Here is a 27,225-nt window from a genome sequence, read left to right on the forward strand (position 1 = left end):
CGAGAAAACAGTCATTTCTCTGTTATGTATAAGACGTTAAGTACGTGTTTTTTTTTTCAATTTCTACAGCTTATAGCAGGCGACTCGATGACAGGACGAATATGTATGTAGGCTTATTGGAAAGACAAAATATTCAGCTTTCATACGAGTGGTCGATGATGTAACTTTCTTAAAGATTTGTCGAGAAAATCACGAAAAACTGTAAAAACTGAATAAAAAACGAGAAAAAAATGTTCTTCGGGTTATAGCAGGCGACTCGATAACAATACAAGGATGTATGTAGGCGCGTTGGAAAGGTGAGATCTTCAGCTTTCATACGAGTGCTCTATGATTTATTTACCTTTTGGGGTTGTCGAGAAATCCACGAATAACCAAAAACACTCAAAATAAAACGAGAAAACAGTCATTTCTCTGTTATGTATAAGACGTTAAGTATGTGTTTTTTTTCAATTTCTACAGCTTATAGCAGGCGACTCGATAACAGGACGAATATGTATGTAGGCTTGTTGGAAAGACAAAATATTCAGCTTTCATACGAGTGGTCGATGATGTAACTATCTTAACGATTTGTCGAGAAAATCACGAAAAACTGTAAAAACTGAATAAAAAACAAGAAAAAAATGTTCTTCAGCTTATAACAGGCGACTCGATGACAATACAAGGATGTTTGTAGGTGCGTTGGAAAGGTGAGATCTTCAGCTTTCATACGAGTGCTCTATGATTTATTTACCTTTTGGGTAAATTAACGATTTGTCGAGAAAATCACGAAAAACTGTAAAAACTGAATAAAAAACGAGAAAACAATGTTCTTCAGCTTATAACAGGCGACTCGATGAAACTATTAATCAATTTATTAATTGCTTTTACGATTAGATTACTGTTACTGTGTCGTAATAGCAAACCGGTTTTAAATAAGCAAAACAGAATAAAATGCAAGTCAAAGTCGAAAGTAAATATTGTTCGTAATCAGAGTTATAAACTGCGAGTCTTTAAATATAAAATTACCATTAATAAACTTATAAAAATCATGAACTGTATTACAGTGTCTTTGAAGAGTGGTGTGCGTACCTTGCAGTTTAACAATCCTAAAAAGAAAAATGTTTTTAACGTTGAAACCTTCAGAAAGATCGCTGAAATCTTAACAAAAGATGTCTCGAATGACGACGTGTCTGGGACAATCCTCACCGGTACTGGAGACTATTTTACAAGTGGAAGCGACCTATCGCTCGCACTTAATCATATGAACAACGTGGAAGGCGCAATTGGCGAAAGTCTGTCAGCATATAAAGAGATGACCGAAACTATGATCCGATACCCCAAACTTCTTGCAGCGTTGGTAAATGGTCCGGCAATTGGTATTGGCGCGACCATGTGCGGTCTCTGCGATTTAGTTTATGCGACGGAAAACGCTACATTCACGACGCCCTTCGTTAAATTGGGGATTTCAATTGAGGCATGTGCAAGTGTTCTGTTCCCAAAAATCATGGGCTCTGCAAAGGCGAACGAGATGCTCTTATTGGGACGGACGTTTACAGCGAAAGAAGCTTTGCAAGCGAACCTCGTATGTAGAGTTATTCCTCAAGCAGATATCGAGAGTTTCAAGGAGGATCTGCATAAGAAAATAGGAGAATTGAATGTTGCGGGTTTTATAAATAATAAGAAACTGATGAAAGAGAGCACGCAGCAAGAGCTTCTTGAAACATTTCTGAGAGAAAACATTTATATCGAAAAATCGTTGAAATCTGAGAGTTTTATGAAAAGCATGCTCGAATTCGCTAAGAGAAAAAAAAATGCGTAGTTTGCTCAATTCATTCAACGTTGGAAACAAATATAGAGAAAATCAATTTCATTTCAACATTGTATAATAAAGTGTCTTGTTTTGTCTTGCGACGACTGCCGACGTTTAACAAGATGTTGTTTTTCTCAATCGTAGTCTTTTTTCTAAATTCATGGATAATTTCTATCTACCAGAAAAATCAAATTATAAATTTGCATTACACGAATAAACGAAATAAAGTTAATTTGTTTTTATATAATTTATTTATGATTTTATTTATTCCAAACAAAAAAAAAACAATACCAATTGAAAAACCGCATAATAAAGTGGTAAACAATAATTATTTCAATCGTGCATTTGAAATAATCACATTACTAATACTAATTAACAAAATTTAACTATTACTATAAAACGAAATACTTTTTCAAAATATCGAAAGAATATTTATATTTCTTTTTATTCTTTTATAAAATTGGATAAAAAAGGTCAGAGTGTCGAAAAGGGTTGAGCTATATTATCTAAAACAAAAATACTTCAATTACATAATTTCGGAATAGATGACGCTGATGATCGCATTTGATTCAAATTCTTTTTTTCTTTTTCTTTGTTAGGATAAAATTAAACACCGATTGCGTTGAGTTGAGTTAAAATATAAAAGTAATGCAGAATGCAGCAGTAGAAGGCAAGGACAGGTGAATAATAATAATTGTAATGTTACCTTTATTAAAAATAACAAAAATATACAGTTGGCCATTGGAGTTCATCGATCAAAGAAAAAAATATAACAGAAATATATTTATATTGACAAAAAGACGTTATTCAAAAAAGAAAGAATGCGACCAATGGATTTATTTCATTATTCTCTTTGACACGAATGTGAATCGGACATTCAGTTAAAACGCAATAACTGTCGTTCTTTTCGTCGATTATTATCTTGCATTAAAAGCCTGAGAGGAAATTTTTGGGATGGATTCGTTTTCACACGTTTGCACACGCACACAATGTTCTTCGTCGTCGTCGTCGTCTTCATTTTCGTATATATAAGCTCATCTCATGCATCGTGCTGAGAATAGCATTTTTTTATTTATTTTTTTTTAATTTTGTCTTTTCCATAGCTGCTCTATCTTTTATTTTATAGTAAAGAATAACTTTATTGAAATAATTTTTTTCTTTACAATATCACAAGTACTTTTAAGTTTGACATGTTGTTCTTCCCACCCTCCCTTTCTGTTCGTTTTTTTAATTCCACGCAGTTCAAAAAGAACGTGGAAACGGACAGAACAAAAAAAAACGTCGTTCTCGTTTTCTTCCTAAAAATACAAAATTCCGCTCTCGCTTCGTTTGAATATATATGTATATATATATATATATATATGATCATCATCTCACAAACTTCTTTCTTCTCCTATCTCCACAAAAAATATACATTTTCGTTTAACAGAAAAATAATAATTGTCATCAAAAGTAAAAGTACCATCACGTAATCAAATACATATATCAACAACAACAAGAACAAAAAAAAAAGAAGAAAAAATATATCGATCATCGTGAAACTATACGAAAGTAGTAGAATGCATAACGGAAAACGCACTTTTGTACTTGGCAAATATATGTGTATATAAAAGAAACTTAATTTGTAATTTGTTTAAAATGAACAAAGACTTGATCGGCAACAAAAGTAAAAAAAAAAGAAAATAAAATAATAATTAAAATAAAAGTAAAACTGAAATTTAAAAATTACTTATAAGAACAAAACTTAAATTATCCCAACGATTTCCCGTCCAAGTAACAATTTCTTTCTATGTTTTGTGTTCATGTGTATGTGTGTGTATGTGTATGTGTGTGTGTATATGTGTAGTTTTGAAAGAGTTTAGAAATATTTTAAGCTGTTTCTGTTCTGTTTTCTTTGAAATTTATTTGTGTACGGTGTCTTACGTGACGTTATCGGGGGACATCGATGCACTAAGTATTTCATCGTAGGACTGTTCCAAGCAATGTTTCAATTCCGCATAACTCACAACCAATATACTCTGTTCGTCTCGCGACATTAAGCAAACCTGAAATTTATCGATTCATAAATGAAATGAATAATATTATAAATTTTGAAAATAACTTCTTACTTTTTCTGGCACTCCGGTATCCAATTTGTTGAGGCACTGTATCACATGGGCCATATCGAGCCAAGGACGACCGTCGTCCATCACCTGATGGAAAACGTAATCTCGGAATAATTTCAACATGTAACGATCGCCGGTCTCCGACCACGTCCCGTCCAGGTTGAATCTGTAGGAAATACATAGTAGCACAGTTTAGTAATAATACATCGATGATTTGGGGCGGTAACAAAGAAAACAAAAACAAAAACATTACTCTGGTCTCTCGTTGATCGTTCCCAGCTTGACCATAAGCCTGAACAGACGGCCGTTTTCCATCTCCTTGGAGACTTCGTTCTCCATGACGTCCGTACGCGATTGTATGTTGTCCAACTGAGTGTAGAATCTGGCGCCGATCATCGGCATCAGATCAGCGAGTGTTCGTCTCCGATTCGACAGTAGATACCTGAAGACACAAATACACACAGAGTTTAATGACGATGTTCACTTTTTAACATCGCTTTGTTGTTACATGATCAGATTTCGGAGGTCCTGCGTGTAAGTACGTGTTACGATTTCGATGGCAGTCGCGATATTTGTGTGCTGCACAGCCATTGTGGATTTGCAGGCGATGGCCAGTACGAGTTTGCCGAGGGCGGTGAGATCTTCCTGCTGGTAGTGCTCGGTGACGGTAGCATTGTCGGTCATGATCACATCCATCACTCCCAAACAACTCAACCTCAGTCTGTGGCCGGAGGTGATTATGATTTTCGTCGGATCCAGACTACGGCATGCCAGATCTAAACACACACACACACAATATATATAAATGGTATGTAATCGGACGTAATCTCATATTGTTTTTGTTAATTACTAGCTGCGTGGATGATGCGGAGCGCCGAAGTCAGCTGGATGATGTAGTTCCAGATGAGCGGCTCCGGGAGTTTATTGCTTTGAGCGTGTCGCAGGATGTTGTTCTTTTGATGGGAGTAGGGACGCGGTGTCGTCGGGTCCGATGCGAATGGATCCGAGTATCCGTTGAGCTGATCCGGCGAGAAGTGCTTGTTCAGTAACGTCTCCGAACCCGGATGGTAATCGTACACGAAAACCATAGCTGCAAATCAACACAGTGGTTGGTGATCTATACTTTTCATCAACACGAACAACTATCAACTATAACTTACAATTATCACCAAACGTTTTCGTCGTGAATACCTCTTTTAATTGGACAATATTGGAATGGACGAGTTTCTTCCACATCTCGACGTAGGTCATGAACTTCGTGTTTTGCAAACGAAATCCTGAAGCATCGACAGCATTAATAATACACTCATGCATTTCCTAAAAATCGAACTCACCGTGTATTCTTCTCAGGCAATACCGCATGCCCGTCTTGATGTGGGTGGCCTTGTACATCGAGGCCTGATAACCGATGTGAGCTTTATGTATCAGTATCGGTTCCAAAGGATATAGATCGTGATAGTTATCTACTTCATGTGGCAGTTCTGAAATAAATTACATACAAAAGTTGTAATTTAAAGAGTTTCTTACCAATAAACCACCCAATGAAGACGTTTATTGTTTACCTGAAAATTGATCGGGGTCAGCTTGAAGCAGAGTTAGAGCGTTCCGGTTGAGTATCTCCACGCGAGTATCGTCCGATATGAAGAAAGCGGATGAGCCACCTTTCGATTTCAGAGTGTTGACGTGACTCGGAGTGCCTGGATAGACCTGATAGCTCGAGGCAATGCTGCTGTTTAGCGAATTCATCGTTTCGCTAGTATTGTGCGAGTTGTCTGCTGATGTCGGATAGAAGTATGTTGTGCCGCCAACGTTTTCCTAAAAAAATAAATAAAACATATATAACATATAAAAAAATTCAATAGAAGAAGTTAAAAGTTAATTTTGTAAATTATCAATATAAATGTGTTTGCGAACTACAATCCTGATTTTAAATTAATGCACAACACAGCATTATTAATGAAAGTGTTTGGCTTTGAAAGACATAAATAAAAGTAAAGTAGGTCAAGTCCAACAGTTCCTTTTACCTGATATGTAGCTACTGTGGGTTTCTCCAGGCCTGGTATTGGGGAGCAATTGTTAATATTTGGAGGCGGAGATGGCTGCGGCGTTATGTGTGGAGACATCGTGCCGCTGTGAGGGGAATCCACTATACGGGGGTACGAAGTTTGCTGCCCGATGACTGGAAACGAGCTGAACAGATTCGGCGACGCTGAAATACAGTGAGAGAGAAACACACACACAGACATTTAGAACGAGTTACATGAATGAAGGATGTAAATTCAAATTACCAGAATTACTTGAATTGATCACTCGAGAGCCAGGGATGAACTCGGGTGATTGGGGCATAACCTTTTTGGAAGATAGTGGTGAATCTAAATTAATTTTTGCAAACGTTTGAGACAGATTGTTTGTGCCTAGTGGCGTGCTTGTGCTTTGGCGGCTCTAGAAAAATACAAACTCTTTTTTGTTTTCGTGCTCCCAAGCTGCTGCTGAAAAGGGGGGGGTGGACGGCCGCTGATTGTTAAACAGAGGAGGATTCTTACTCACCATATACGTATTGAGTTTGGATTCCTGAGGCACTCCGTTTGATACAGAGTAAGGCATATAGATAGGGTGATCCATACCCACAGGCTTCTCTGATGTCCAACACTTAGATTCCGCTATCTATGGTACAGGGAACATTATGTATTTTCAGAGAAAGATGAGAGAGAGTGAGTGAGTGAGAGTACTTTTTGCACAGTTCAGTAAGAGAGTAGACACCACACACACACACACAAACACATAAAAAAAGGTTTGAGTGAGAAAGTGTGAGGGACAGATGGGGAAATGAGGTTAAAGAATTGGAGGGGAAATTTTCAATTGGGTAACCTAAATGTTTTCAATATTTACCATTAAATGACTAATTCGCTAAACATCGAGTTCATTATTTAAACTATGTCATAATGGAACGGTGAAGAAACGGTGATAATTGCGACACAACAACGCGAACAAAAAATACATCCAAACGAATAATTTACTGGGCTATTGGAGCAGACCTTGGATGAGTTCTAACAACTAACAGATGATATCCGTTTCTACTTTTTGCACGAGAACCACCGACAAGGACTGAACCACACACGTACGCTTTGTTTTCTCCGCAAGTTCGAAGATGGAAAATCTCAGTTTTTCTCTTTCGCTTCTTTTTTATATACATATACGTGATGTATTGCAACCAGAATCAGAAAAACTGACAAATGTCATCTACGTTGTCTCAAAACAAAAGCCTGAGCTCACACACCATTTCGTTCCCTTTGGTCCGTCACAACTTGGAGGGCGCCACCACTGATTATCTGACACCAAACTTGACCCCGTGTATGTCTGCTGCGTCTGCTGCTGCCAGTGCGTCCAATACTGAAGCACTGAAGAAAGAAAGAAAGAAAGAACACCATCACCCATCACCATCTCAACCTCATACGACCAATAGCAAATAAAACAAATATTTCTTTTCTTTTTTTTTTTCTATCTTCTTCTTCTCCATTCAAGACTTTTTCCTTCGTTTCTTGTTGTTTTTTTTAAATTTTATTTTCTTTATTTCATTTTGCCAAAAGTCAAAAATTCTAATATCTCTTTATTTTGCAACAGTTGCCTCTTCTTCTCGTTCAGGATCTCGTGCAGCGATACATTCTTGAATCTCTCCTCTGGCGAGACTTGAACCGCTTGAACGTTCTCCTCAGGACATTGAGAGTTCTCGTTTGAAGGGCATCCATCGAGTTCCTGCTTAATTTGGACCCCCAACGATTCCACCGTTTCCTCCTTCTGCTCCTTTTCCTGTTGATCCGAGAGTTTCTTGTGCAGCAAACTGCTCAACTTCTCCTTTACATTCTCAGATTCCATAATAATCTCGCATGAATCAGCCAGCTGACTGCCTTCTCTTGTCAATTTCATCAAATAGTAGTTCAAATGTACCATGTTCAAAATTACCTAATTATTATTTATGAGATTTGAAGACAACATTTAGAAAGTTACTATTAACAATAAACTTATTCAATTTCCAATTTATAATCTAATCCCTTAGTTCGAATGCTCAGTTTTTTAATAATCACAAATTTTATACTTTAAACATGTTTTTTTTGTTTGTTTTTTAATTAAAAGATATATTTGAAATTACATTATGTTTGCTTAATGTGAGTAATATTGATGACCAGCGGCATCTGTTGTATTAGTTGGATACCAATGTCGCGGGAAATTTGAAGAGAGACACAAATTTAAAGAAAATCATAACAATAGAAAGGAACAATTATTAAAAAGACAATAACAATATTTAATTTTAACGATTATATTTATAGTAGCACAATTCATCCTCGTGCGAAGCTAATTTATTGATATATTTCTTCATTGATATTTAATTGTTAACAGCATTTAAACATAGGCAACGTATTCCTAGATTCCACTAGTCCTTCGAGTGGCTGGCTATGGATGTATCAGACTGATCTCGATCTTTTAACACGTTTTCCAAGTCAGAAACTGCAGCAGATACCTGGAACAGTCTCAGAAACACGTCTCCCAAATCACCATCCTGATTTGTAATTACGAAGCAATCTATAAACAAAATATTCATACATTCGAATGTAATAGTTATTTGTATACAAGTTGTATATATATATATACATACCACTTTTTTCCTGCACTAATTTCTTACAATAAATATTTAAAATTAAGACGACGTCATCCTCTAGGTCCATATTGCCCTCGCTGCACAGGTGTCCCCTGTTGTGCTTAAGAAAAGAGAGGGAAGCTGACCATTTTTCAGCAGCTACAAGCTCGTATAAAGCAGTTTCCAAATCGTCGGCGCTACCCGGAGAAGGAGATGACACCGTTGAAGATGATGCAGGTGTAGGAGTACCTCCATCAGCCTCGGTGTCTTCGATAGCGGTATTCAAAGCGTTTAAAACTACCAGGACTTCAGAAGTAACATCGTGAAACTGAAAGACATCAAAGACGGTAGTTTTACATTGGGGACGATTATCTCAATTTCGAAATGCGAACCTGCGAAGTTTTCAGAGTGTTGGTCAACGTTGTGATCATTTTGTTACCGGCTTCGATAAGCAGCAGCAGCTGGAAATGGAGTTTGTACAGAGCCTTCCCAAGATCCAGCAGGTAATCCTCGTGCCTATTGTTGGCACTCTGAACGCTCAGCTTCAGCAAAGACTTCACAGCGTTTGAATACTGAAGAAAGGTTTTTTTTTTTTAAAAAATATTATTATTAATTATTGGGGAAATGGAATAGGATCGGTTTTACCATAATGGTTTGCTCCCTCTTCTCACAGAACATTTCCAAATGCTCTTGGACTTCTAGCATGCCGTACCTCAGACTTTCGCTCAACTTGGTGCTGTTCAAAGCTGCACTATTGAACCATATAAAGTGGATTGGCAGAATGCGATTGGTCACGATATCTATGAACGCTGACAATCGAGAATTTATAAGCTTAACTGTTGCCCCTTCGTTCGCTTTCCCCAAATGATCGCAAGCTTCCGTAGTAATTGAAATTGCAGATTTGGACACGCTCTGAAAACATGCATTCGATTATAAATCAACTTTGCATCCAATTATTCACAATCCAGTACTTTGATCAATTTTTGAAGCTGATGGAATAGGAGTAAGGTGTTGGCGGATGTTTGCGTCAAATCCGTTTGAAGATACGAAGTCCAGGTATCCAAAGTGTCGCTCCTCGTAATTGGCCTCATATTGATTAACGTAGACATATTAGGTGATGTGTTACAAGGTGTTACATCGCCCAGATCTCCAGCGCTGGATCCGCTTTAACACAAATTGAATTTAATACTTATTATTATTTACTAATATTTTATATACAAACCTTGTATCTGATCGAGCGCTAGAATCTTGCCTAGTCCTCGTCAAGTTCAACGAAGATGGTGGGAATTTCGTGCTTCCCGCATTGGAACTACTCTCGAACTCTGGAACAACTACGATCTCATCGAGTGGAGATTCGGAGCCGATCTCATCATCCGACGATTCTTCGGCGACGACCCTCTGCAAAAATATTAATTATTATGTAATATAATTAATTAATGTAATTATTGAAAACCCACCTTTCTTATTGTCAATACTGGCGTTTGTTCGCTCAGAAGATCTTCCAGTTGTCTTAATACACTGCCTCCTTCCTCCTCAACTTCGCAAAGATGTCTTCGCCTCACGCCCCAGTTAAAGTTGTCGGTGCTTTCACCCTAAAGTCAAATATACCAAAATCTTCAATCTTCGTTCCTTAAGAATCCATCAATTCAATTGAATTACCTCAATACTTTCGCTCTCGTACTCCAGGAAATCAAAGTCCTTGAAGACGCCAAAGTCCGCGGTCGCATCGTCCCTTCTCGATCCGCCGCTAAGATCATTGTTACCTGCCGATACCTCTTCAGTACTCGAAGCCATGCTCGACTGTCTCTCCAGTATATCAGAGTTTTGGCTAAATATCACCTATACCAAATACAAAAGAATAGAGTTAAACGATATAACGTGCACCGCGTACGTAACCCATCCGCAAGATGATGAATTGATTGTTGGTGTAATTAACAAAGAGAACGAAAAGAAAATTATAGAAACTACATACATTGTGCATTTGCAGTCCAATAACAGTGTCAGTGCTTGTGACAGAAAAATAAGAACACTAAAAAAATTACATGCACTTACACAGGATTCTAGATTATTCTCACATGTGAATCAACAACAACAACAACAACAGCAATAACAAAATTGGTCAGAGCGTGATATTTGCTGCTTCTTGTATGTTAATAAAATCATCATTTCGATGAATTCGCTTCTTCAAGAAAAATAATCTCTTCCAATGCAGAAACACAAATACCAGATGATATAAAAATTTCCATGTTTTTCAAAAAAATAAAAATAAAGTAATAAAGTAAAAAAAAAAACACAATTACAACAGTGGGCAAACATGTTGTGATTTAGTGATGTAGTACGTAATTCTTTCGCTTTTTGGTTCTTTGAATTGGTTGCTCGTGTGTGAAGGAATATCTTGTGTATGGGATGTTGTTACCTTTGAGTATATTGTACTAATGATATCGTCCTATGAGACACGCAACAGAGAAAGAGTTCATATTAATTATTTCAAACATGTAGAGTAATAGATGTAAATGGTCCAGAATAGAATATAAGAAGCCACAAAGACAACAAATAATCCAATTAAAAAAAAAAGAAGGAAAAGTGTGCACATGAAAGCATAAAAATAAAACTATTCGCAAAAATAAAATCCGAAATTGAGAATTACAAATAATAGTAGTAACAAAGGGAAAGGAGAAGAAATAAATTGAGATATTAATTTGTCACCTTTCATGCTCATTCACACACAAACACATACACATGGATTAAAAGATACAAAACTGGGCTGAAGAGAATAGTAATTTACGAAACATTTATCTTCGACGATACGTATATCACCAATTAATACTCTCTCATATATACAGTGGAGATATATAAATTATGTAAACTTATTGAAATCTATCTTGTTTGTTAACATGATTAAGAGCTTCTTTTACAAGTGTTAAAAACTATAAGAATAAAAAGAAATGATCCTACACTGCATTTAGACCCAACTGAATGAATTATATGTAATGGAAATACATACAGCGATGTAATGAAAAGCATAAAATTTAATGATTGTACTTACAGATGGACTCTTTGGTAGGCCAACTCTTTGGCCGCACGTCGTTAGCAAATTAACGAGACATTCTCGAACGCGTCCCTGGATATCAAAGAATTGATTAGTGTTCAATGATGATCAATGAATGTAAAAAGAAGAATAATAATATAAATACCTGCGCCATCCAAGGTCGCTTCCAGCAAGAAAGCAGCCCGGTATCGGCAGGACTAAGAGAGCAGGAACGTCTCGGAGATGCGACGGAATTCACTGATGGATCCAAGTCGGGCAACTCCAATTTAGCCTCATCAGTGGTTGCCACCTTAATCAATCTTCTGCAGATTACGGGCGTCTGCGAGAGATCGTACGTAAAATCCATGGTTCGACCTACAAATAACATAAATAAGTTTTCCGTTTTCTTCAAGCGGACATATTGTTAAAGCACCTGGTAATTCTTTCCTGGTGAAGACATCGATCTCGCTGAAGGATGGATGCGGAACGGACGTTGTTACAGTTTCCCAGTGGTGTATGGACGTGGGTGGTGCAACCAAACTGCTCGATCTCGTTACAACCAGCTTCAAAATTTTCAACGATTCCTTCCAGTGAGCTCCTTCAATGTACTTGGCTATAACCCTGAGGAGATCGGCGTTGATGGGTTGCGCTGCAGCCGAGGCCAAATCGACGTAGTGCAGCATGCAGTGGAGGATGTTCAGCACGGGTAGCTGAAGATTCGTTGGACCTTTCTCGAGGACCTCCACCAGGAATGTGAGCATGTTCAGACTGAGATGGGCGTACGTATCGTACAGATACTTGATAACGCATTTCGTCCATTGGAAGCTCTCCTTGCTGAACGTGCGACGGCTGTACAGATTCATCACAGTTCCCAGGTTTTCAAGCTTCTTGCTCTTCTCGATGCTCACCTGAGCGACAAAACGCACACTTGAATAATTTCATCGATTCACAATAGCGAGCGACGCATTACCTGAGCGATATTCTCCGCGCTGCGGATGCATAATTCATTGGCGTCCTCGTAATTCAACAGCATGTACGGCAGCAGAGCAATCACGTTCATCGGGAATGCTATACTTTGCGAAGGATCCACTACCACGAAATCCAAGAGCGGCGTGAATTGGGAGAGCAGCGCGACAACAGGTTCGTAGATGTTAGGATGTGTACAACCCTTTAACATGAATCAGGATGGTTATATCATTGAAATACTTGAAGGAGTATATAACAATAATTGAAGGCGAAGATTTGTGAAGGTGCTCCAATGCTTTGTGAACAAATGAGGAAACATGCTAATGCAGACCTAAATAGTTAAATAGTGAATTTTGGACAATAGCATGAACATCACGCCACCTGTAAATATAGTCTAAACCTCTACCACAATCTTATATGCTTAACCACATCCAGGATTGATACTGACTAAATGGTGTTTAGTTATAAAATATGATCTTATGAATATAGAAAAAATAATAAATAAACAAAAAAAAAACACATAGAAAACATAATTGGAAATGATGATGATGTTTCCTTTTGAATTCAGAAGGATTGCAGAACTAAACACGAAATGTAAATTATTTAAAAGAAGAAGAAGAAGAAAAAAAGTAATAATGTGCATGTGTAAATAAGAAAAAGTTTTCAGATATGATCCAAGTAAGAGAAGATGTAAATTACCTTTAAAAGTAGAGCGTGTACACCGGGGAACGAGTTCCACCTGAGCTGCGCCTGCAACTTCTCGACTTTATCCCTGGCATCGGGCCTGTCGAGAGGAAGGCGATGCATGACCCTCGCAAGCAGCCTCAGGGCCAGCAGGAATTCGTGCTCGTAATCGGACTCGAGCAGCGAAACAGAGAGCCAAAAGAGTTGCGCCAGTATCGTCATCTTGTCATCCTGTGTGGCCGAGTCGCCCAGCATCTTCAGACTCTGCGCCGAACGAGATCTCGACAGATTAGAACAAAACTTTTGATTGGAACCGGCGCGATTCTCTACCTCCGATCCAGTGCGGCATCTGATATCTTTGCCATCGCTCGCCGGAGACCCGGTGCTCTTCCTCGGGCAATAGCTCACCGAGTAGCTGGTGCTTCTCGTGTGACCGCTCTGGTTCAGATAAGAGAAAGATGGCGCGATGTCGGCGCCGCCGATGCCTGCGCTGTTCGGCGATCTCTTCGATATTATCAGTGACTCCTTGTTGTTCAGATTCGGCGTGGACTTGAAGAAGTCCCTCGTGAAGTCCAGCGGTCGGAAATCGGATTCCAGGTACTCGACGGCGGATTCGAGCGTCAACAGCAGCTCAGTAACATAGCCTTTCGAAACATAAACAGAAGGTGTAAGTAATTATGTTGAACTTGCTTGCATCATTAATCTCGCATTTGTTACCTTGCATGTCTTCTCCATGCTCTGCGACGGTCTCCACCAATCTGCTCAAGATGTCGGAGAGCATCCGCGACGTGATGGGCACCCTCAGAGCCCTGTAGATTTGCAAAGATCTACCAGCGTAATGCCTGGACGAACAACTCAATCCAAGCTGCAGAGCTGTTTGCGCCCACCGCTCGCTGATGTGCGCGTTCCTCACCGAATCCTGGAACACCCGCAGGACGTGCTGCAGGAAGACGTCGATCTGGTCGGCGCTCCTGACCTGCCACACCTTCGCAGTGATATCCTCGTACGGCCAAAGCGGCAGGTTTTGTCTGGTAGCCAAGAAATCGATCAACGATTTGATCACATCCTGGATGGGCATGTTAGGACCTATTTCAGGTCCCGTCCATAACGAATTATCCTCTCCAGTCACGATAACTGGTGGAACAGTCGTCGCTTCCTTCTTAACATCCCCTCCTATAGAATCACAAACTTAAAAATCATTGCTATTAACGTACCTTCAAGAATATTTACCCGTGTTATTCGTATTATTGCTTTGAGCTTCATTAGCTGAAGCCGGTTCTACGTTAGCGTTCAATGTCATAGTAGGACCTTGCAGGTAACTATCGAAGGCTGGGTGACGTTCTACAAATAATAGCGACTAAATTTATAAACAGCTATCGCTCTAAATTACAAACAGCTAAACGAAAAAAAAAATGCCATGGAAGAAATCGATAAACGTACCTGTGAAAGTATGCTTAACGACTGGTAGATTGGGAATGGGCAAACCGAGACCCAGCATGTTCGTCTTGCTGTTCATGAGGATGTGCGCAACGGAAAGATGATCGTTGTGCTGCGCCAAGACTATCAGCAAGTTGAGAAGCAACTGCTTGCAATGCTGATGTACTAAAGATCTGGTGTGGTCCAAACCTAAGAACAGGATGTGCAGCATCAACGGCACGTGGATCGTCCAATCGAATTCCACGCCGTCGACCACAACATCGCATAACAGCATTACAGCCACGTTGCACCTTCGTAGATACGTTTCGATTAGAAACAAAATCAATAGGGTAATAGGGTAATAAATTACCTGTGGAAACCTGAAATCGGCATGGAGCTGTCAGGTAAGTATTCGGTTAGAGGTGCAAAGAATCCGCCGTACTCAGGCATCGGCAGTGGATGCGGCGGAGGTATGGAGATGTCGTATTTGTCGGAGGGTGCTACAGGTCTGGAGAGCGAGAAGAGATCCTCGGAATTCTGCAGAGCAAATTATTGGAAGCACGTATTAAATTCGTGAATACATGCAGCAGATGATAGATTTGTTTTCCCCCATTAACAAGTTTAATTAAGCCGGTTTGCAATTTGGCTATGAATATTTTACTGCGGAGAGACGATGGAATATAAATCGCATATTTATACGAAATTCTCAATTTGTGTGAGCGGCTTCCAAAAATGTTTTCAACACAACAACAAGGAGAAAAACGAAACAAATATTTAAAATAATAGATAATGGGGAGAAAATTACATCTCGGACTGGCGAATATTTGAATTTTACGTGCATACTTTCTGATGCTTTCCCGGGTAGGGCAGTAGCAAATATGTGTATATGAAAGCCCCTTTGAATTGAAGGGCACACGTCGCATTCATTTGCATTCACTTACTTCGTCCGTAGTAGGAGTGCAAATATCCTCGGACAAATTCTGCCTGTTTTTCGGTGAATTATAATCCGGCATTGCTTTCATGGCCTGCTCCGCTTTCGGAGTTCCGCATTTCGTCGGATCCTCTCCGCTGTGCCTCTTCGTGTGAATCGTGCCCTTTTCAACGCCTGCAATTTAAAAACAAACGTCTCACACATTAAAATCCTATACAGTTTCTCTTAATAAAAGAATACGAATAAGAGAAAATTCATTTGAATATTAAAAGTTTCTGGAATATGTTAATGTTTCCGGTTCCGAATTTCTTATGAAAACAATGAGCAACTAGTTTACTAATGGAGTTCCTATTTTGTGTTTGGTAAATATTACTTTAAGCACGAAGCAAGTTCCTTTCCAAAGTTTATATTTAACTCTTCGTAGTTGCTGCTGTTTATACAAATATATTTGTATAGACGTTTACCTAAATCAATTCGACTGCAGAAATCTGCTTGCCCGACGACTCCACCAGCACCGTCCGAATGACTGGAGGCCTTCCTCATCACGGTGAGACGGTAGAACGGAGGCGTTTCCGTCCGTTCGATGAGGCAATTGAGAGTTTCGACCGTTTGAAGCTCGAACATCATCTCATCCAGAAGCCTGATGTGCGCAACCCTCGCCAAATAAAGAATCACCCTTTTTGCCTGCAAAACATGATTTTATTTTTTCTTATATAACACGATAAAGACAATACGCACGTATGGAAGCAGTTCGTTAGGTGCCATCCCCGAAATGATGATCAGATATCTGATGATGACTTTCATGTTGTTGGGCCAGGAATTGCAGAGAGTGGCCCAAACTCTTTCCATCTCGTCCGGATGGTTGTCACCGAACTGCGATAAAAATTAAAATAATACGATACGAATAAAAATAACATATTAGGAAAGGCAACCGTTTACCTTTGCCGTAATGTAAAATATATTATTCAGAACCATTTCCGTGGCTTCGGCGGATCCCCATCCCTCTTTGCGTCTGCCCGATTTTCCCTCGTTTGCATAAAACTAAAAATAAAAAAATATAAATGAAAACGCGAAATGTTTATTTAAACTGTCTCTCCACGCATAGGAAAGAATCGCTCAACCGAATTGCTCACTTGGTAATAGATGATGGAATTCGTCGGAGGAACATTAGGATCGACCAATTCCATGTTGTGTAGCCACGGAAGAAGGTATTGCAGCAGCAACTGCCGGACCTCGGGTCTTGCAGTTTGAAAACGATAAGTAATTTCTGCAAAAAAAAAAAAAAAAGAATCATTCAGTAATAAATTCAATTAAGACAATACAACATTTCTGGTTGGGATCATGTAAAATGGTAAATGGAGATATGTTTGCAAGAATGAAAAGCAATGAAAAGAGAATTACTCCCATAAGGAGATACAACATTAGATTCGAGACGGAAACGTATAGAATCAAAGTCGAGTGCATAAACATATGAAACGTTTTTATCCCTCGGGGAGCGTACGTGCCTATGTTCCATGTGCTTCGAATAGATCGAATAAACTGATGTTTGCACGATCGTATCTTTATATCCGGGGGATGAAATGCTTTCAGGTAAATATACAAATCTTAATATTTCCTATTTCATCAAGCTTCGGAAGAAACCATTCCACCCTTTTACAAAAAAAAAAATGAAAGAAATCCAAACGTGATCACAACTTCTTCCGCCGAGATAGAAAAAAATATAAATCAAACCGAATGTATAATGTCTGCAATGATGCAGTTTTCATCCGGCATTCACGGAACTCGTCTGAGCGAAAAATTGCAGTTTCGCAAACAAACAAACAAGAATTTAAAGCATTCCGACGTTGAACATGAACAAATATTTTCCAAAGTTTTAATATAACCTGAAAGCGTGTACCGAGGAAGAAAGACAACTTGCTTCCAATGATGATGATGGTGATGATGATGGATGGGCACGTTAATTGATTTCTCGATCCGCGTCCACCATATTCTCTTCAAACGCAACATTTTTTTCTTTTTTAAATTAATATTGTTGACGCTCTCTCTCTCTCTCTCTCTCTCTTCTATTTTGCAAATAAACCACGCTCGAAAGGAGCGCAGATGATGCGAATGGGGGTTGGAGTTGGGGTTGTGCATAATTCTTACCGGAGAACATGGGCATCGTCAGTTCCGGATGCAAATGAGATAGTTGACTTGAGAGATGTATCTGGGAACGGCAATAAGTCGTCGCTAGAACGGTGTCCAATGTACTCCGTCCTTTGTCACCTTCAGCTGCAAATTTAAAAGACAAATTTAAAGAATAATTACAATTGAAAGTGGAGCAACTGGAAGCAAGAAGCTTCATTAAATTTTATATTTATCCCCGGGATTTACTTGCAAATATCTTATAACTATTAAATTCCTACTTTCATCAAGTTCTAGCAAATATTCTAAAGTCAGTCCTTGACTTGTATAATAAATAAATAAAAGAATAGATTAATTTTGTAATTCGATATATTAATGCAAATAATACTCTTTGGAAATATTCAGATAATCCTTTGATCAAACAATCAAGTGTTAATTTCTACCAACTTCATTTATGAAAATTAATTTTTAAAAACTTTATTTGAAAAATAATAATAATAAAGTGGCGAATGCTCGCAAAACTTGTGAATTATGAAATATGAAAGGAGTATTATGCAGCATTGTAACATTTATAATTGGCAATTGTGCAGACACTCGTCCTCATTACGAACAAACAAACTCGGAATTATTCTATTCCGAGCTTTATAAAACTTATGGATTGAATTTTTCATAAAAATGAATATGAAATAGAAAATTAAAAAAAAAAGATCCTCACAACTCGTTATAATAATATAATTAATTAATAGAACAATACAAAACGTACTAATTAATTGATTGATTTATTTAAATGATGTTGCGCCACGTGCAACATTGATTTCGAAATCAATATAAACGAATAAAATGCAATTACTTACCAATTATTTTACCAATGTTTCCAATAAATTCCTGTTAAATTAATTACAGAGAGTATTTTGAAAATTATGATTGAAATAATTCAGGGAAGTTTATATATTTGAATGAATAAATGAATTTTATTAGTTTGCATATTCAAAATAATAAAATCTACTTACATAGATTACATACGCTGATAGATTTCTACTTTATGGTAGAAAAACAAGATTTTAGTAAGCGGAGTTTCGAACTCTAAGTTCGACTTGTTATTTCCTTCGAGATCAGAAGCTCACTTAGTTTTCAATACTATTTAAGTATGTTGTTTATTTGATGTATAATCATTTATTAAAATAAGTTTGCTTTAATTAAATGCAACCATTTTTAATTTTGTACACTTTTATTGATGACGAAATAAAAAAAGGACAATTTCATTACATAATTCATTAACAAATTGAGCTTCGAAATATTTATAAAAAGAAAGAAATGAGTGAATACGAAAAAGTAGGAAAAGTAAACAATTTGTAAATAATTCCATACGATTCATACATTTCACGCGAATTCGTCCAAAGAAGAATGCGTTATGATTAATCGTTTCACTTTTTTTTTTCGAATTCCGTTTTGTTTTGTTCTTTCGGACATGATTAATACTTGTTATACTGTTAATAATAGTTAAGCAATCTATTAAAGGAGGCTCCTCTCAAATGAAAGATTTAGGATTCGGTAGAATTAAACTTCCCAAAGAAAAAGGTGCACGACGAGACGCGTAACAACAAGAAAGAAAGAAAAACGATGAGAAGACGACGACTCCACAGGTTGGAGCGAGTCTGCGTAGCGTCGCGACGCCTCGCAACATCAGTGATGCTCAAGCAGTCGCGCTTCCGCTTCTCGCCTGTTGACACAGCATCTTGAGCATCCCCTCATCAAAAAGAAAAACTAATTGGGAAATGCCCGAAAGACGCGAGCAGAAACAATAAAATGTAGTTAGTTTCAAAAAAAAACAAAAAAAAAACATAAAACACTAAGTGAGTGAGGACCGAACTCGATAAAGTTAAGTAACAACCTCAATGTTAATTGAATTAAAGTGTAAAGTAGTAGTAATTTGCATTTCGTGTTAAATTAAAGCGTTCCAATTAAATCGAATGTCTCGCTTGCACATCGTAATCTCTGAAATTAGTCTCTCTGTCTATCTTTCTTGATCCCTCTGTTGCACGTTTAATTGGTGTTAGATTCGTGTAGGTATTTGACAAATAAACAGGACAAAAGGCGAGCAATTTAAATTTCTTTTGATCTGCACTAGCCGGGGTAGGTTTCTCCATAATAATTAAATTCTATTATGAAAAAGATTCGATTTTCATTAATTAGTAAAAATTGAACATCACACGAACGAAAAATTATTGTAATAAACTAATAAAATGCATTTTTTATTAATTAGCAAAGAAATTAAAATATTTTTTAATTAACAGTAAAGACCTAAAACCTCGTAAACCAATCGTAAAGATGAAAATGGTGCGATTTAAAATGAATCAATGGAATTACAAAATTTTAATACTTAATACTAAGATCAAAAAACTTTCTAGCTCAATTTCGTGTTTCATTTAACGTTCGTAAAGAAAATGTACCAATAATTATAATAATGTATATTTAGATTTATAAATTTCATTTAACCTTTGGAAGAAATGGAAGATATTACATCATTATCGCAAATCGATAATTGTAAATGTTTTAACATCATGTTTAGAGTTAGATAATAATGTTTGAGTGTTTACTGTTAAAGCTTTTGTAAATCGTGTCGTGGTTTTTTTAGATAAAATCTCATCTGTTGCTTTTGACAGAAAGACAGAACAATAAAAGAGTAATAATAATAAAATTATGTTTAGATTTCATATTAATAAATAACATCGATATAAATTTATAATTTTATAAGAAAATTAAATTAATTCATTCAAAAAAAAAAAACAACAACAAAATAAGTGTATAGAGTATAGAGACATTTCTTCGGAAATAATTGGAAATCTCGAACGGAGAGATTTTATAAATGGAAACCATTTTGATAGGAAACTAATTGTATTCCGAGAATATTCCGAATACATTTGATTTTCAATCACAATACATATTTCTTTCTTCAAGCATGATTATATTATATAATTCGTAATGAATATTCGAGTTCCATTCCATTTTTCAATTCAATAACGTTCTTTATGTATTATACATTATTTTAAATAAATAAATAATGTGATAATAGTAATTTCGGAGTCTTGGCAATTCAATATTTGTTTATTTCTTGGAAATATCTAAATCGATTGATCGTTAGATCCGGTAACAAATTGATGTCTGTTTATGCGGTTACAAAGGGATCCACTTAGTTAGTTAGTGTATGCATCTAGGATTACTCATAAACCTACAATTATGCATGGATTTTCGCGTATTAATTATCTGCATAAGATATCGTGCATGCGGACACACACACACACACACAACTATTTCATAGAGGTTCAAGTATGCAGAATGCAATAACATTAACGTAATCTCTTTCTATCTGATCGAGTTAAATTATTATTGATTTTCGGTCGATCTTCATAACACAATATACGTTCTTCAAAGATATTTCCTCTAAACAAGGTGTCTTGCTCCAAAACTAACTACGTGTAATCCGTCCTATACAATCTGGTTGTTTGCTAATTGGGATGTGCATTCGGTGCAGCGAACACGATTGCATCGTGCATGTCAAAGCGCTCAGCAGATTTAGTTTCCCATTTCAAATGGTTTTCGATGTTGTTTCAATTTTGCTCGATATGAATATATTCATTGCATAATGCATAATAATAATAATAATAATAATGAGCAGATATTTATATAATATAAGACTCTGCAAGTAACACTTTGGGAAAAAGATTACGTCTCTCGTTCTGTTCGAGACACACTCGGATAATATCTGCGCTTGATTGAACATTCTAATTAGATTACTGTATAACAAATATTTATGAGAGCAAAAAGAATGGAGATCCGCCGTCTGACTCCCGTTCATTTCGACGATACTCGTCCTAATGGACTGGAAGTAACCAGATACGATGCCAACAACAAAGCCATTTGTCTTTTTATTTTTAACGCGATTATCTAAATATTTTTTGTGTGTATAGTAGAAATATGTACGTATATCTCTTTCCAAATCACAATTCTCTCACACTTAACAACGTTAAAATTATGAATTGAATTTGAAAAATGAATGATTTTATGGATGGTTCTAATTGCAGTGATGTGATGTGATGTGATCAGATGAGATGAGATAAATTGGACAAAGACAAAGATGAACGAGTCGGACATGAAACACCACCATTACATCTTGGAGGTGTTCCAATATTACTACACCCCGATCCTGGTGCACCTCGGGGCTCTGGGAAACGCTCTCTCCGTGTACGTGATCTTCAGGACGAAGCTGAGGAAACTGTCGTCTTCGTACTATCTTGTTGCGTTGTCGATCAGCGACACGATTTTCCTGATCACCATCTTCATACTGTGGCTGCAGATGAACGGCATCAACATCTTCAACAAACCGATCGTATGTCCGCTGATGATCTACCTGTCAGGTGTGGTGGGATGCATGAGCGTGTGGGTGGTGATGGCCTTCACGGCCGAACGCTTCGTCGCCGTCATGTATCCACTGAAATCGAAGTTCATGTGCACCGTCTCGAGGGCGAAAATCATCATATTCACACTGCTCTCGATAGCGATGATCGTCTACAGCCCTCAGCTGCTCTTCGCCGACGTCATCGATCATCCGGTGACGAATAAATCCGTGTGCGACGTGAAAGCCGAGTGGCAGAGAGAGGCGCACATCTTCAACATCTTCGATTTCATAGCCACCTTCGTCGTGCCGATGTCCGTCATCACCGTGCTCAATGCGTGCATCATCAAGAACATCTGGAAGTTCTCCGAAGTCCGCAGGAAGCTGACCAACACGAAACTGGAGGGAAACGCGGCGAGATCTCGCAAATCCAAGAACAAATCCTCGCAGAACCTCACCAAGATGCTGGTGATCGTATCCACCGTTTCGGTCGTCATGAATCTGCCAAGCTACATCTGCCGGATCCTAGCGTACCTCATCGCGGTAAAAGAAAAACACTTACACTAATATTAAATAACGGAGAGAAACGGAGCGCGCTCAAAGAAAGTTTATTTGATTTTATTCCATATTTCGTGAAAGAAACCGTAAAACTGATACACCCTTTTTACGTTAGTATTAAAAATCCTCAGGTTTCAGCAACCTAATTCACAAAAGCTCGAGCTCGAGCAAAAGCAAATATTTATAGAAACATCAAGTGCGGTGCGAGAAAAGCTTCATTTTTGATTGAGCCCCGTTTATGACTTATTTCCCTTCTTCTCTTTTTTTTTATATTTTTATTTGTTTACAAGCTCGTACATTTTACGACGACGACACACAAACAAAATGATCGATAAACAATAATTCGAATCGAAAAGCGGCAGATGAAAGGCTCAAAGCGGTGCGAGTGTGTGAAGCAGAGAGGATAGAAAAACAAAAAATAGCAACAACGCCATAGAAAATAGTAGCAGCATTTTGATTTTCAAAAATTGTTTTCGCCGGTTTGACGGACATACATAAAATGCATTGGTTTTTCCGAAAATGCGTGCACCGCTCTCACAGCGAGAACCGCTTTATATTTATATAATTCGGACACTGTTTAATGTAAGCCGCTGCTTACTCAATAATTAAATAAAGGAGTAGTAAATAGTCCCAAAATAATAAGCAGATGCCTTGCGCGTTCGGACATTAATGGCCAATGCTCGGGTCTTACACTCAGCAGACTTGTATCTCATTATTTACGTGTTATTATATTCAAACAGCAGGGGACAATCGTTTCTTGAACTGCGGCGAAATTAATGTTGCATTTTCGACTTTGGGACGTAGAACTTGTTATGAACTATTCCGTTCATGAACTTCAATTAATGTCGTCGAAATAGTTGGATGGAAATGAATTTAATTTTCAGGCCGACGTCCTCGGTGTTCCTGCTTCGATGATAGACTCGTTCATCCTGTTCCAACAGCTCAGCCAGATCCTGTTCTACACGACTTTCGGGATCAACTTTGCACTGTATTGCATCAGCGGACAGAACTTCAGGAGATCGGTGGCCACGGTTTTCAGAATGTGCAACAACGACAGACCTAGCGAAAACTCACCTATGCCAGGTAATTAATGATTCATTAATTGCAACCGCTAAATATTAATGGAATTTAATTAACTCGCAAGTTTTGTGCTCTGTTTCCTCGGTTTCCAACATCGAGTTAGAAAATCAAAGTTAGACAATTATAAAATCGTTGCGTAATTAATTGCATGCGAGAATTTAAGATGGAAGTTGGTTGTGTTCGAGTGCGGTCCAATGGGACTTGAGGAGCGACGAAAGTCAATCAAAGCGGAAACAATTTAATCAGAACGAGAGAGAGAGACAGACGTAGTTGTAAATAAAGAGAAAGAGAGAGAGAGAGAGAGAGAACGCAGTCACGTTTATTGCGAAGCACTGAAATAAATAAATTGATCGTAAATTATTCGCCAGGGTGCATTACGCGGAAAGCTGAAACGGTTGAACGTGGGCGATCACTATTTACCCATAAACATGAGTTTTAACAATCAACAAAGCCCATTTATGAAATATTCCCGAGGACGGCTGAACTCTCTCTCTCTCTCTCTCTATACCTCCAGGGGTTTTCAACATATCCTAACAGCACAGCGGATATTTAATTTTAGTGCATAGTGCATTCGCAATTAAAAAAATAGCGACAAAACTCTGAACATTTTCAAATAACTAATAACACATTTCAATGAAAGTTGATTTTTTTTCGTTTATTTTAACAAACTGTTACTTTATATCCATTGAGATATTGAAAAAGTAACCACGTTTCGCAATTATATTTCCAATCTATTGTGCAAATATTTCGTTCGTAACGAGCAAACAAAGTGAGTAACACAGATCGAACTTAGACTTGAAGCATACAAATCAAAACAACGGGAATGCATCATTATTGCGAATTCGAATCGCCGCTGCACTTATATTATATATTAATCGAAATTTAATTAGTCGTCAAACAGTAATATATCGCATTACCTCGACGGCAATCGATTAACAGCGGTTAATTAATTTCCTTTTGCAGATAACAAGACCCAATCGACTGGATCGACGGGTTCAAAGAAGAGGAGAACGCCGACCAGGTGGGTCGAGGAGGTCCTTTGAACAATTGCAAATATTTTGTCCGTTTTTAAGGGGTTTCCGTATACTCCCCTGTTCTGTTTATGTTTTCGTACAAATCTGTTGTGGAAAACGTATCGAATTTCATTTTGTAAACACTTCAGAATCGAACCACTCTCGGCGTTTTTGAACCGCTCCGACCTAAGTCAAAAACGTAGTTAGTCATGATAAAACCCGACGCATCCACCGACGTCTATGTACTCAATGTCAATGTTTCAATGTTGTGATATTCCGTAGTTGTTTGTAGCTGCTCTACGTGTTGGAACCTGTTGAAATTCCGGATTCCCATAATTATTAAAATTTGCTTATTGATTGCAATTATGACCATAGTATATAATCGTTAAATAAATGTCCAATGATAAATGAATTAAATCTAGTAGCATTGTTCTGTCAGGTTGTCGGAGCAGATTCGAGTGTGTAGATGAAATCCAAAAACAGAAATCGAATGTAATTATACCTGTAGTGTAGTGTGTTTCAATAAAGAAGAGTTCGTTTCGTTCGTTCACTCTGTTTGTTTGCTTGCTTTTTGTGTGACGACACCCGAGTAGAACGAAATGTCTTTGCTGAAGAAGCTGAAACGGAAGAGACGGTTGCGGCACAATTTCAGCTATCCGGAGCCGCAAAGGAAGAGCATGTACGACGTGATGTGCGCAAACATGAAGTTCGCGGGTCGCGTGACTTTCGTACACAGGATCATCTACATAGGGGAGCATTCGTTTCCGCAGTTCGATGATGAAGACGAGAACATCAGCGACCTGTTCAGAGAGAACATTCAGACTGTGAACTCGCAGTATTGCGAGGAATATTTGACCGGTTTCCTGCTGTACTACACCAAGTACTTCTGTCACGTGGTGGAGGGTTCGGAGGAGAGCATCCACAAACATCTTCAGATGCTGCTCACGAATCCGGAGACGGCCAAGCATTTGGGCAGGATGAAGATATTGGTCGCTTATCATCATATCAATCAGCGCTTCCTGAAGACCTGGACCGAGATCAACGCTAAACCACCGACGCTCCTCGAGAAGGTCGACAATCAGGACATCAGTGCGGTCATGGCCAAAGTGATGATCTGCTTGCAGAAGTTGTACAAGCTCGGTATCATTCTCAGACCGACGGAGGCCGGCGCGGAGGAGGAAAAGGAGGCCGAGGAAGATCAGCAGGTCGCATCACAGGAGCAGCCGCAAACGGATCAAAGGTATTCGACGTGTCGAAGGTCTCTGGCTGTTGTCGTCTCGACCGTCTCGAACTTCGACATAATAGGCAGACCGGCCGACACTCTGCCCGAATGTCAGCTGCTGCAATACCTCTTGGACAGCGAATACGTTCAAGACTTGGAGGATTACAAGAACAGCTACGGCGTCATCCCAGTCTACATGACGTATTTGGAGCAGGCATGGCCCGTTAGTAGCGATTACGTTCCCAGAGACATATTCGTGAAGGAGATCGATCCGGTTAGCGATATTCCCGCGGACATGAGGATCTCTGTTATCGTGCAAACCATATAGCATACCAATGATTATTACTTCAGCAAATGAAGCGATATATAAATATACAGGCATTCTTATTAAATTACTTTATCGATTTCATATAGAATTTCATATTAAAATTAATATACACAATGCAAATTCAAAAGAATTCACTAATAGAATCTTCACGTACTTTCCGAGTATATTATTAATACTGAGAAGATACAAAATTGAAATGTTCAAGAAGTTCCTCTATTAATTTGTCTTCAATTTTCTTCAATAATTTTCATCCACAAAAAAAAATCCGATATATTGAATATATAGGAATATCTCTTGATGTGTGTTACTCATGTCTATTGCATTGAAACGATTTTTCTTGAACTTTAATAAATTTAATCAAAAAGTAAGTGCCGTAAGTGTATCATTTACTATAATTTCATAGAACTAATTACATTTCATTTATTACAGTAATGAATGATATATTGATTTTCCTTAATTACAGAGTACCGATAATTTAAGCAGATATCAGTTGTAAGCATTCGCAAACAACTAACTACTAACGGATTTCACTCGCTCTACATACCTAGCTCTGCATACAGATTACTCGGTATAAGGAAAACTAATTAATGTGAATAGCATTTTACAGTTTAGATGAAATCCCTCCTTCTATGAATAACGAAAAACGTTTCGTATTTATTAACTGCCACTTGTCTTTCATTAAACAATCAATGTGTATATATATACGATATCACTTATATTTAATTACTTGGTCCGAGGTTTATCCAAATATATGGAGTTGTCTAAAAGTTTCCTCGCATCGGATCGATGAATCAGTCAACTGCCCATCCGCATTAAGCATTAAGAAAATAGACGGACAGCGTGTATAACTTACATGCCTAATAAGTATTTGTTATCTTAGCTATTTTTAACGCGCCAAATTCTAGTTTTATTAGCAAAACTTTGCCGGGGTTTTCGCAATCGATAGCATAACTTT

The 27,225-nt window shown here is 37.9% G+C and overlaps 5 protein-coding genes across 12 annotated transcripts in view; 3 read left to right on the forward strand and 2 right to left on the reverse strand.

The window, feature by feature from the left end:
* The first annotated feature begins 955 nt into the window (after positions 1-955).
* Positions 956-1,995, forward strand: LOC108565261 (enoyl-CoA delta isomerase 2, mitochondrial-like). Its single transcript, XM_017924620.1, has one exon. It carries the CDS (start codon positions 1,028-1,030, stop codon positions 1,796-1,798), a length of 771 nt encoding a protein of 256 aa, XP_017780109.1. The 5' UTR covers positions 956-1,027; the 3' UTR covers positions 1,799-1,995.
* Positions 1,996-3,507: 1,512 nt separating this feature from the next.
* On the reverse strand, positions 3,508-7,403 carry LOC108565272 (PAB-dependent poly(A)-specific ribonuclease subunit PAN3). Of its 4 annotated transcripts, none has more exons than XM_017924639.1 (12): positions 7,172-7,403; positions 6,442-6,558; positions 6,183-6,336; positions 5,919-6,103; positions 5,457-5,709; positions 5,229-5,375; positions 5,055-5,171; positions 4,745-4,984; positions 4,403-4,670; positions 4,148-4,336; positions 3,898-4,060; positions 3,508-3,834 (listed from the first exon to the last, which is right to left on the reverse strand). In XM_017924639.1, the coding sequence occupies exons 1-12, from the start codon at positions 7,172-7,174 to the stop codon at positions 3,709-3,711; spliced, it is 1,962 nt and encodes a 653-aa protein (XP_017780128.1). In that variant the 5' UTR covers positions 7,175-7,403; the 3' UTR covers positions 3,508-3,708. The 4 variants fall into 4 exon arrangements, with proteins under 4 accessions (XP_017780128.1, XP_017780129.1, XP_017780126.1 ...); XM_017924640.1 differs by having other exon boundaries at positions 6,183-6,243; positions 6,784-7,402; XM_017924637.1 differs by having other exon boundaries at positions 6,784-7,402.
* Positions 7,404-8,193: 790 nt separating this feature from the next.
* LOC108565263 (protein furry) overlaps positions 8,194-27,225 on the reverse strand; it is a 26,848-nt gene continuing 7,816 nt past the window's right edge. The window contains exons 17-40 of one of the 5 annotated variants that reach the window (XM_017924623.1): positions 17,698-17,823; positions 16,686-16,819; positions 16,492-16,593; positions 16,291-16,425; positions 16,017-16,236; positions 15,563-15,726; positions 14,992-15,158; positions 14,646-14,932; positions 14,436-14,546; positions 13,923-14,393; positions 13,536-13,849; positions 13,221-13,469; positions 12,526-12,723; positions 11,989-12,463; positions 11,722-11,930; positions 11,574-11,648; positions 10,187-10,366; positions 9,985-10,119; positions 9,750-9,925; positions 9,499-9,691; positions 9,173-9,439; positions 8,920-9,099; positions 8,546-8,855; positions 8,194-8,472 (exon numbers count right to left, since the gene is read on the reverse strand). In XM_017924623.1, coding sequence (XP_017780112.1) covers positions 8,324-8,472; positions 8,546-8,855; positions 8,920-9,099; positions 9,173-9,439; positions 9,499-9,691; positions 9,750-9,925; positions 9,985-10,119; positions 10,187-10,366; positions 11,574-11,648; positions 11,722-11,930; positions 11,989-12,463; positions 12,526-12,723; positions 13,221-13,469; positions 13,536-13,849; positions 13,923-14,393; positions 14,436-14,546; positions 14,646-14,932; positions 14,992-15,158; positions 15,563-15,726; positions 16,017-16,236; positions 16,291-16,425; positions 16,492-16,593; positions 16,686-16,819; positions 17,698-17,823 — 5,027 coding nt within the window. In that variant the 3' untranslated portion in view covers positions 8,194-8,323. Of the gene's footprint in view, positions 8,473-8,545; positions 8,856-8,919; positions 9,100-9,172; positions 9,440-9,498; positions 9,692-9,749; positions 9,926-9,984; positions 10,120-10,186; positions 10,367-11,573; positions 11,649-11,721; positions 11,931-11,988; positions 12,464-12,525; positions 12,724-13,220; positions 13,850-13,922; positions 14,394-14,435; positions 14,547-14,645; positions 14,933-14,991; positions 15,159-15,562; positions 15,727-16,016; positions 16,237-16,290; positions 16,426-16,491; positions 16,594-16,685; positions 16,820-17,697; positions 17,824-27,225 lie in introns of all 5 variants that reach the window. The other 4 variants (XM_017924622.1, XM_017924621.1, XM_017924624.1 and 1 more) reach the window with 4 other exon arrangements.
* On the forward strand, positions 19,169-25,376 carry LOC108565265 (FMRFamide receptor). Its single transcript, XM_017924626.1, has 4 exons — positions 19,169-19,555; positions 21,759-22,612; positions 23,512-23,710; positions 24,671-25,376. Exons 2-4 carry the CDS (start codon positions 21,812-21,814, stop codon positions 24,748-24,750), a joined length of 1,080 nt encoding a protein of 359 aa, XP_017780115.1. The 5' UTR covers positions 19,169-19,555; positions 21,759-21,811; the 3' UTR covers positions 24,751-25,376.
* Positions 25,397-26,282, forward strand: LOC108565266. The gene has a single exon (XM_017924627.1). It carries the CDS (start codon positions 25,398-25,400, stop codon positions 26,268-26,270), a length of 873 nt encoding a protein of 290 aa, XP_017780116.1. The 5' UTR covers position 25,397; the 3' UTR covers positions 26,271-26,282.

This window comes from Nicrophorus vespilloides, unplaced genomic scaffold (genome assembly GCF_001412225.1).
Source record: "Nicrophorus vespilloides isolate i.1.1-1 unplaced genomic scaffold, Nicve_v1.0, whole genome shotgun sequence".
Classification (NCBI taxonomy): domain Eukaryota; kingdom Metazoa; phylum Arthropoda; class Insecta; order Coleoptera; family Silphidae; genus Nicrophorus; species Nicrophorus vespilloides.

Bases quoted from the DNA above. Each gene is read 5' to 3' on its own strand.
- LOC108565261 (XM_017924620.1), top strand. From the start codon at position 1,028: ATGAACTGTATTACAGTGTCTTTGAAGAGTGGTGTGCGTACCTTGCAG.
- LOC108565272 (XM_017924639.1), bottom strand. The intron at 4,985-5,054 runs GTAAGTTATAGT...GTTGATTTGCAG, and splicing joins GAAAACGTTTGGTGATAATT to CTATGGTTTTCGTGTACGAT. The intron at 4,337-4,402 runs GTAACAACAAAG...TTGTGTCTTCAG, and splicing joins GACCTCCGAAATCTGATCAT to GTATCTACTGTCGAATCGGA.
- LOC108565265 (XM_017924626.1), top strand. From the start codon at position 21,812: ATGAACGAGTCGGACATGAAACACCACCATTACATCTTGGAGGTGTTC. The intron at 22,613-23,511 runs GTAAAAGAAAAA...TTTAATTTTCAG, and splicing joins TCCTAGCGTACCTCATCGCG to GCCGACGTCCTCGGTGTTCC. The intron at 23,711-24,670 runs GTAATTAATGAT...TTCCTTTTGCAG, and splicing joins CGAAAACTCACCTATGCCAG to ATAACAAGACCCAATCGACT.
- LOC108565266 (XM_017924627.1), top strand. From the start codon at position 25,398: ATGTACGACGTGATGTGCGCAAACATGAAGTTCGCGGGTCGCGTGACT.